This window comes from Pelecanus crispus, chromosome 4, assembly GCF_030463565.1.
Source record: "Pelecanus crispus isolate bPelCri1 chromosome 4, bPelCri1.pri, whole genome shotgun sequence".
NCBI lineage: Eukaryota > Metazoa > Chordata > Aves > Pelecaniformes > Pelecanidae > Pelecanus > Pelecanus crispus.
Genome location: NC_134646.1, coordinates 70,600,706 through 70,610,924, shown reverse-complemented (window position 1 = coordinate 70,610,924; position 10,219 = coordinate 70,600,706). Strand labels below are relative to the sequence as shown.

Below are 10,219 nucleotides of genomic sequence, written 5' to 3'. Positions count from 1 at the left end.
TGGGTCAGACCAAAGGTCCGTCGGCCAAATGGAAAGCAGCCACCCCGCCTTTGACAGTGGCCACTAATGGATGCCTAGAGAAAAGTACAATAGGGCAAGCGTATAATGACACGTCCCCAATGCACTCTCACATTCAATAGCCATGTATTAATTCTCTCGCTGCCGAACTGCAGCTTGCCCAGAGCACAACGGGAGCTCGCTTATTTTAGTCTTTTCGGGGATATCTACATCTGTAACAGCATTACATCTATGGTCGCCCAACTACTTATTTGCTTGCCTTGAACAGTTGCCAAGAGCTGTTTTTGCACTAGACGGAAAGGGTAAAACCCCACCTTTCGTACTGCCTGTCCAGGAAGCACTCAAAAGGCAGCAGCACATGCCGCCACACCTCAGCACGGGCTTGGCCTGAGCTCCTGCGGGCCTCCACGGAGCCCGACAAAGGAGCAGCACGGTTTGACGGCACCGTCCGGGTGGAGAGGAAGGGGCGGCCGCCCCAGCTTCACCCGGCGGCTCCCACGCTCTCCACCGCACCACGGGGCCGGGGCCGCCCCCGCCGGGCACCGGGACCCGGCCCGCACCCCCTCCCCGCAGGCCGCCGGAGGCGGCTCCGGCCGCGCGCGGCCCCGCCCGCCCTGAGGGGACGGCGCGCCCCGCCCCGCCCCGCCGGCAGCGCCGCGCGGAGGGGGCGGGGCCGGGCCGGGGGGGCGGGGCTCCGCGCAGGGCCTCCACACCCGCCCGTCTCGTGCCGCTGCGCTCGCGCCCCAGCCCCCACCCCCGCTCCGCCGGCGCGCGGCCCTGCGTCAATGCAAATGAGCGGCGCGCGAGGCGAGGGGGCGGGGCGCCCCGCCTGCCCGAAGGCGTGCCGGACGGGAGCGCAGGCGGCAGAAGGAACCACCGTCCCGGCACCCCCCCGCCCCGCCTGCGGACAGAAAAGCCGCTGGCAGCCGCTGCCGCCAAAAGAAATAGAGCCATTTCATGGCGGGTATTTCCCGCTTGAGGGTAGATGCGTTGTCGCAGCCCAGCGAGTGCTTTCCTCACCCAAAAGGCCGGCAGATCTTCAGGGCGTTTCTTAAAGGCTGTCACTCCCCCCCTCCCCCCCCCCCCGCTTCAGTGGTCGCGCTCACCCGGCTCCTCGGCGCCGTGCGCGCGGGCACCGGTCAGCGCGAGCGCCCGCCCCCCGGAGCAGCGCCAGGGACGGGCACGGGGGGAGGGGCTCCCGGTCATGGATTATTCATGAGGGGGCAGACCCGCCGGCTCATTACCAAGGTCGGCCGGGCGGGCGGGGGCCGTGACGTAACCATGACGACTGTTCCGGCCTTCTTAAGGGCGGCGCAGCCGGCTCCGAGCCGGCAGTGGGGGCGGGGGCGGCGACTGGGGGTCGAGCGGGGTCCCGCTGCGGAAGCCGGGGCCGCCCGCCGTGTGGGGGTGCCGGCGGCGGCCGGGCCGGCCTGCCCGCCAGTGCCGGCCCCGGGAGCGCCCCGCTTCGCCCCGCGCCGCGGCGGCTGGGGCCGGCCCGAGGGGCTGCCGGGGCGGGGGGCGGCGGGCGGCGGCGGGCACGACCTCTCCGGGGGCGTTCGTGGTGATGTAGCGGGTTCCTGCGGGCGCCAGCGTAGGCGGGAAGGGCCGCCCCACCGCGGGTCCCGACAGCTTCGAAGGAGAACAGAAAAAGCCCTCATAAAAATAGCGTTGTTTATTATCGAAAGGCCCCGATATTTTTAGAACGAGCATAGCGGAGGCGACGGCGGGGAAGAGGGCTTTATTAGACCGGGGTGGCTGCTTTTTGGCTGAGGTAGCGGGTTGCGATAGGCGGCTGTGTGGCCCCCCCCGGCCCCCCCGCAGGTTATTAACTATCTTTGTCTCCTCAGGCGCCGGGGGCAGCGCGCCCAGCGCCGCGCCGGGGCCGGGGCAGCCCCCGCTGCTCGGGGGATCGCAGCCCGCGGCGGCCCCCGCCCCAGCCCACCGCTGGGTGTAGGAGGCGCTGGCCCCGCCGGCTCCGTCCCCTCCCCGGCAGCCGCCTCTCGTTCCTCCTCCTGCCCCTTCTCGCCCGCGGTAACCGGTTCCTCCGGCAGCGGCGGCGTGTCCGGTGGGTCGCCGCCGCCCTCCCCGCGGCCGCCGCTGCTGCGCATCAGCGAAACATGCAGGATGAGCTGCTCCTGGGGGTGACACAGCAGCAGCCAGGCAGCGAGAGGCTGGGCAGCAGCCCCGCATCAGGACACCCCCCTCTCGGCCACCCCTCCTCTGACTTTAAACCCAGTCTCAGCCCCCACCAGGATTTAAACAAGCAGCAACCGCAGCAGCAACAGCCGCCGCCTCCTCAGCTGAGCCAGAAGAGGAAAGAGTTTAAGCAGCAGCAGCAGCAGCTCAGCAGCCCAGCCCAGCTCGGCAGCAGCCACCCCCTGAATAACCACCACCCCCCAGACTATCATCACCACCCCCCTCAGCAGCAGCAGCAGCAGCAGCAGTTCAGCCACCCCACTGACAAGTACCAGCAGCAGGAGCACAGGCAACAGCAGCAGCTCCAGCTCCTCAGCGCTCACCCCCCGGAGCCGCCGCGGACGGGGGACTGCCCGCGCCACCGGCCCCTCAGCCCCGCCGAGCACAAGGGCGGCGCGGACCGGGGGGGGCCGGAGCGGCTCGCCCCTTCCTGCCCGGGGGGATCGGTGTCCGCGGACCCCAATGTGGGGGTGGCCGCCGCCTCCTGCGTGAATCCGCCTCCGTCTCCTCCTCGTCTGCAGGCGAGAGCCAAGCTGCCCCCCATGGAGTCCCCCCCGAACAGCCACTTGCTGGGCAGCCCCGGGAACCTCCTGCCCGGCGGGCTCGGCTCTGGCTTCAGCAGCCTGCAGAGCCCGGAGATCCCCAGCCCCCATCACCAGAGCGGGGGCGGCTCCTCCTCGGCGGCTTCCCCTCCTCCTCCGCCGCTGCCCGGCTTCGGCACCCCCTGGTCGGTGCAGACCTCGTCGCCGCCTCCGCAGCAGACGCAGCAGCCTCCGGTCTCCAGCGGCGGCGGCGGGCAGATCAGCGCCATGCCGCCCCCGAGCCCGGAATCCGAGACCAGCTTCTACCCGGGGATCCCGTCATCGATCAACCCCGCTTTCTTCCAGAGCTTCTCGCCGGTGTCTCCTCACAACCCCTGCGCCGGGCCCTTCAGCAGCCCCTTCTCGGCCGCCCCCCCGCCGCCGCCGCAGATGAATTTACCTCAGCAGCAGCAGCAGCAGAACCGGAGATCCCCTGTGAGCCCCCAGCTCCAGCACCAACACCAGGCGGCGGCCGCCGCCGCCGCCTTCCTGCAGCAGCGAAACTCCTACAACCACCACCAGGTACCGGGCGGCGGCGGGAGGGCCGGGCAGCCGCGGCGGGGCGGCAGGGAGCCCGGGCGAGCCGGCTCCGGAAGGGAGCCCGGGGCGGAAAGGGGGAGCCGGGGGCGCGGGGGAGCGCCAGGGCGGGGAGGGGGCGCAGGGACGCGAACGGCGGGGGGGCTCCGCTCCGCTCCGCTCGTTTCGCTCCCCGCCGCAGCCGGGAGGTTTCTCGCTCCCCGCTGCCGGCGCCGGGCGAGGCTGCGCGGCGGTGACAGCCGGGCGAGACGGCGGCGGCAGGGCGGGGCCCGGCCGGGCCGCTGCCGCGCTGAGGGCCGCCGAGGGCCGGGCGGGCGGGCGGGCGGGCGGCTGGGGCCGCCGGACCGGACGGCGGCCGTAGGCGCCGGGCCGGGAGGCTGTTGGCAGCGGCCCGCCCCGCGCCCGGCCGCTGCTCCCCGCCCGTTCCGGGTGGCAGGTGGCGGGGCGGCCGCCTCGGCCGCGTCCCCTGGGCTGCCCGGCCCTCCCCGCTGCGCCGTCGGCTGCGCGGGGCCGCCGTTTCTTTTCGGGACGAGGGGAGGGGGTTTGCGCCTGTACAGGAGGGCGGACGCTCCTCTTCCCGTCAGAAGCACTTGCAGCGCGAAAACGGCCCCCCTGCCCCCGCCCAGGCGGCCGCAGCGAGCGCGGCGTCCCCGGAACAATGCGCCTGACAGCTCCGCCGTGCCCCCGCCCCGGGAAGCCCCTGCCCCGGCCGCGGGCCGGCCCTCGCACCCCCGCCGGGGCTCGGCTGGGGCCCCGAAAGCACATTCAGACGGGAGAGCTGTCAGCGTCGTCGCCTTTTCGGGGGTTTCGGCCGAAATCGCTTGAGTTCTTATCCAAAGGCAGCGCTCTGTTTGGGGTTACCGCAGTTCTGCTACCGGTTTTCATCAAGCGGCGTAACGATGCTGTGTTAAAATGGAAGTTGGCCTTTCTCCCTGGAACAAAATACTCGTTGTGAAAAACCAGAGAAGAGCAGATCCGTGTTCATGTTACCTGCTAGCGCATTACAGCCGCATCTCGCTCCCATCGTCTGCTCGGTTATGAAAGGCCGAAGTTACATAGGCCTCGTCTTAATTTTTCTTTCGTTCTAGTATTAAATCCTGTCAGTTTTAATCGGTAGAGCTGGATTTGTGAAGCATTTCTGTTAGAACCGGAATCTCGCATTAAGTGTGCCTGTCCAAGAACTGATTTGGATGCATCACGATTAGGCACTAGTTGTCCTTAGCATCTATAATCTTCTTCAAACAAATTCCAAAGCAATTCTCCAACAGTGAGGTGTACAGGAATTTTCTCTCAGTTACAAGTTGTAGGTAAACTTAAAACAGTGCCATGACAGCATAGCTAGCAATATTAGAGGCTTGTTAACGTTTGGCATTATCTCTTAAGGTTTGTTTCACAATAGAGTGCCTGCCTCTCCCAAAATTCCAACCAAAGTATTCAAGTTTTACAACATAATTATCTATAATTATATAGAATGGGATGTTCTCCTGATTACTTGACCAAAAATGGCTTTAGTGGGTTTTTTGTTTGTTTTCTGGGGGAGCTTTGTTACAATTTTACCTTTCTGTCCTTAGAAAGTTCTGTTTTATCTAATACATAACATATTGACATGCTTTAAATTTTTAAGTTATTAAGAATTACAAGCTGAGGGTTGCTTGCAGCTAAGCTTAGAGATAAAAGTACTGTGTTTTGACTTCACAGAAGAACTGAATTTAGAATATCCCCCCCCCCCCATACACACACCCACCACTTCTATGTTTGAGAAGAAGCCTTTCCAAGAACAGTCAGATCTGACAACGCTAAAGATAAATACTGTTCTTCACTGTCAGTCAGGCTCAGTGGGTCCACCTCTTGGTAGTATGGCAACCACTATAGGTCACTTTTTAGCACAAGTTGTGGCTTAGGAATAAAAACTTACCATCCTGTAAAATCTTCCCTCTAAAGACTGCTTACATTTTCATATAGAGGAATATAGTGCACTTCTTAGATACAGAAGTACTTTATACCACGTCTAAATAGGAAAAAAAAATTCCAGAAAAAAACCTCCCAGATTCCACCCTGCAGAATTCCACAGATAGTCCTGTTTGTTACTCCAGAAATACTTGAGCAGTGGCTTCAGAATAATGTATTTTAATGTGAAAATGCTAAGACGGGTCCTTCAAACAGATCCTCTGTGGAGTAATCCGTGCTCTTTTTGCTCTTATATGGTAATACTGAGACAATGACACTCAAAATACTGGGGGAGAAAAAAAATCAATCTGCCATCTTAATTTTAATTTTTAAATTTCTATTCACTGTACTGAAATACTACTACTCCCTGAGTAGAAATTATTATTAGTAGAATAATAATTATTATTATTTTAATAATTTTTTAAATTGACCTCTTTGAAATTCTTGTGTTATTTTTGCAGTGATCTCACTATATAATGTATGATAAAATGGTCTCAGGGTTTTCTGTAACATAGTTTTACACTCTGGAATTGCTCTACTGCATAGCTTTAAAAAATGCTACCCATTACTAAAATGATAACCTAAATCGCTTGCATAAGTACTGCAGGGTTTTCTGGGGGGGAGTGTCTATGGGGGAGTGGGAATTACAATTTTTTTTTACGATGCTGTGTTTTTCTTCCTTACCTCAGCAATTAATTTATGTGTTACTGGGAAAGAGTGGCTTATAGAAATCTCTGCGCATTGATTACTTGGTGGTTGGTTGTTTTGGTTTTTGTTGTTTTGATTTTTGGGGGTTTTTTAAGTAGAAAAACATTTCAAGTATTTTCAAAATAATATAAATGAATCTTTCTTTTTAGCCTCTTCTAAAGCAGTCGCCCTGGAGCAATCAGAGTAGCGGCTGGAGCACAGGAAATATATCCTGGGGAGGAATGCATGGCAGAGACCATCGCAGAACTGGAAACATGGGAATTCCAGGAACTATGAACCAGATCTCTCCTTTGAAGAAGCCCTTTTCTGGTAATGTCATAGCCCCTCCTAAATTTACTCGCTCCACTCCATCACTGACACCAAAATCGTGGATTGAAGATAATGTTTTCCGAACTGACAACAACAGTAATACTCTCCTTCCTTTGCAGGTAAGGATGGTATGTAGCTGGTGTGTTCATAGTCTTGCATAGCATTTTGGCTTTGTTCTTTTCAAAGGAGAATGAAACAGTGGTTATAGCTTGGTTTGAAAATTGTACATTTCTATATTATTTTTAGTCCTAAATTGCAACTAATCCCAACGTTTTCAGTGTATTCGGCAATATATGATTCCCACAGTTAATTAAGAGTATTGGCTGTCAAGAGAGATAGAAATTGTAGCCACTGATGCAGCAGTAGAGCAAAGTATGATTAATCCAGCAAGTATTTTGTGCCTATGGTAATGCTCATATTCTTATAAATCCCTTTAAAACTCAGGATTTTTTTTTTGTTTGCTTGTCCTTGTACACAGGTTTTCTTACTTTTGTAGATGGCTCTGAGTCTTTGTCATGTTCGTCTTTTATGGGTATTCTAGGCTAACATTTGCATGTTAGTGAGATTTTTTTCCCACCACATTCTAGCAACTTTTATGTTATGTTTTGGGTGGAAGCCCTGTGGTTTAGAAGCATTAAACAGGAGGATGTGTCTTAGAACTGAAGATCTGGGTTAACCTCCTGAATTTTGCCATTGACATCTTGTGTGACTTTAGGTACGTCACTTAACTCCAGCCTCAGTTACCTGTTGGTAGAATGTTATTTTTCCCATTCCTGCTTGTATTCATTTAGTCATAACATTTCTTGTTAGCAGAGATCTTTATTATTTTGCATCCCAATCTCAGTTGCCATTCTAGCAATTTATAGTTTTTGTGTGGTTGTTTTTTTTTTTTTAACCGAAAAAGCTTGGGCAACTTATTTTAGAAACTATGAATTTTAGAATAGAAAGCAGATTATTCCATTAGTTCTGTACATTCGTTAATTTTCCTTATGCCTGTGTCAGCTTTAGTTTTTGTCTCACGCTGAGCTACTATATTCCAGCAAAAGTAAAAAAGGTAATATGCAGAGAAAATAATTCAAGTGTTTCTTTATCTCCATATAAGGCTGTTATAGTTGGGTTTTGTTAGCTTTCAGACAGGCTAACCTAGAGTTTCATTTGTCGTAATTGTGATCATATTTGAGTTAGTACAGCTGTATTTGCATCAATTAGCAAGCTAATCCTTATGTAGCTGTAGTAGTGGCAAAAGGGTGTTCCATGGGACCAGATTTCCCGCTAGTGTTCCTGTTTTTCTTACCATTTTGTTGGTGCAGTGCCATTTGGCACAAGAGGCCATGTCCCGACTCTATCCAGGTGAGCTGGACACTATCCAGGCTCTGATACTTGCAATATTCTTGAAGCTAATGGTGACTTTCGGACATAGCTAAATTCTGCTCCAAGCGTATGCACTGGACCTGAGCACTAAAAGGGATTTGCCTGTGCTCTGAAGACCTGTTCCATTAAGTAGCCTTGCTAGCTGGAATATCATAGTTGAATAATGTTTGTGTGGGTGGAAAGATGGGAAAAAAAGGTGCCATTCTTTATGTATTCAACCTGATCTGTTAAGGAAAACAGATTACAGATAGGTAATGCTTTGCGGTGGAGGTCTCCAAGAATAGTTGAAAGTAAACACTGAAATGTCTCCCAAAGACGTTAGCCTAAGGAACAGGGTTAAAAATATTAATGCCATCATACATTGAAACTGCAGTGACGTATACATTGGAATTCATATGCAGCTAAGCACAAGTTTTGAATATATTTACTCATTCAATATGCCTCACAAGTCAGTATGACTATTCTAACTTTCAGCAGCTTCTACAGCGGTCATCTAATATAGATGAACTCATTTTATGTCTAAACAGAAGTCTTGTGCATTCAAACTATAAATCATTTCTGTCTAGTACGGTAGAAAAAAAAAAACCTTGCAATTTAACTTTATAATAAATTACATTAATGTTTCCATTTGGGGGTTGGTTTTTGGGGGGACGGGGGGTGTTGGGGTTTGGGGTTTTTGGGGGGGGCGGGGTTTAGTGTGGTGGGTTTTTTTGAGAGAGTGTCAAAGTGAGAAAGTGGGCACACTTAATTGTTGTTGGTCTTACCTGCGAGCACCAGAGCCACCAGTTAAATAGACCTGTTTGGCTATATTTATGCTGTAGAACTATCTATGCTTAAATCTCCCTTACATGTATAAAGTCATAGTTGCAGAACACAGTAAAAATAATCCTATTGAAGGGTTGCGGTGTTATCTACTGCTACTGTGGAAACACTAGATGTTTCCATAAATTACTTTGCTACACGGAAATCATGTTCTTATTTTTCAGTTATTATATATTGTTATATGGTTAATTCCTTGTGATGACTGTTACATTCTGCAAGTCATAATGAAAAAGTTAAATAGAGGTTGGAGCTCGTGCTTCTTTTCATCAGGACTTGCGTTGGCAATTGCGATGCTGTCAAACACCCATCTTGCTAATTTGTGCTGTGCTTGTCTCCTTCCATAAAAGGCTGAGGTATTTAGATTGAGGATACTTAAAGGTACAGTAGCAGTTTCAGAAGATATTAAAAAACAGCAGTAATTAAATTTTGTGCCATTTGGAAAGTGTTGCGTGAGAGCATTTATGTGTATGTAGAAGTTACCTATTTCTGCCAAGCTTCCACAGAGCGAACGCATCTTAGCATGCATGTTGAATATATGCTGCATCATTCACAGTTTTGCAGAATATTTTTCCGCATGATCACGCATCTTTGTTTTAACTGCAGTAATCATTTTGTATGGCAGGGGACAAAGCACCTCCAAACTTTAGCTAGCTAAAGCTTAGCAAATGAAAACAGCTTAGAAAAGCCAGTGTCCTGACTGAGTAACTTTCTGTACATCATTAATGTTCTGCTACCATTGTTTAAAATGCTGTATTTTTTTTGCTAAGTCCAGATGGCATTCAGCAGTGTCAGCTGCTCACTCAGTTTCTGTAAAACATGTACCTGATGCAAACAAGATAAGCCACAGAGGAATCGTATACAAATTCAAAGTTTTTCCCTTCCATGAAACTTATTTATTCTTTGGTGTTCGCATTGATGGATGGTCCCCAGTATAGAACTGGCATCAATTCTGATGAAAATAATGTTTGTTGGCATTAAACTAATATACCAGTGACAATGAATGTCATTACTGATAACTGAATAAGTAATTATGTGTATTACTTAAAGGGATCAAAGCAGATTTTCTGTACTTCATAGTTAAAACTGAAACATTTTGCTTACAGCAGTTATGAAGGACATCTCAGGGGAATTTTCCAAAGTTCAGGAGTTTTTGTTTTGTTTTTCAATAAAAGTAGTTAAACATCATGGCAACGCCAACTTAAATGTGAGCAAAATAAGCCAATAGCCAAGTTTTTCTTAGGTGACTTGCTGTAAGAAGCTTCCCCCTGCCCCCCCCCCCCGGTTTTTAAGATAACACAGACTACATCAATTAAAGTTCTTTTATAGAAAAAGTTATATCTACAAGTTCTGCCACACTGCACCATTATAGGTACTTTGTATATGGAAGGGATTGTTGCCTTGTACCGAAATCATTAAGGAACAATTAGAAATCTTGTCAGGTATTCACACCATCTAACTTAAGCATTTAATTGAGGAGCCTGTTTCTCCTTAGAGAGAATCTAGGCTCCTTATTTAGATAATCTAATTCTTCAGAAGAACATACCTGGCACCACTGACCATATACAGCCCCTGGGATTCCAGTTTAGGCACTTACGTTGCATGTCAAGAAGTTAGACAGTACAAATATTCTCTCTTATTCCCTGATCTAAAGTACAAAAAAGAATATAGGGTGCAAAGCTAAAAATATATTTCTAACCCCAGATATTGGGTTTTTTCCCCCAAAAAAACAT

At 51.6% G+C, this 10,219-nt stretch overlaps 1 protein-coding gene across 1 annotated transcript in view; it reads left to right on the top strand.

The window, feature by feature from the left end:
* Nucleotides 1-2,135: 2,135 nt before the first annotated feature.
* CPEB2 (cytoplasmic polyadenylation element binding protein 2) overlaps nucleotides 2,136-10,219 on the top strand; it is a 50,862-nt gene continuing 42,778 nt past the window's right edge. The window contains exons 1-2 of the mRNA XM_075709142.1: nucleotides 2,136-3,317; nucleotides 6,137-6,415. Of these exons, the coding sequence (XP_075565257.1) occupies nucleotides 2,136-3,317; nucleotides 6,137-6,415 (1,461 nt within the window). The remainder of the gene's footprint in view (nucleotides 3,318-6,136; nucleotides 6,416-10,219) is intronic.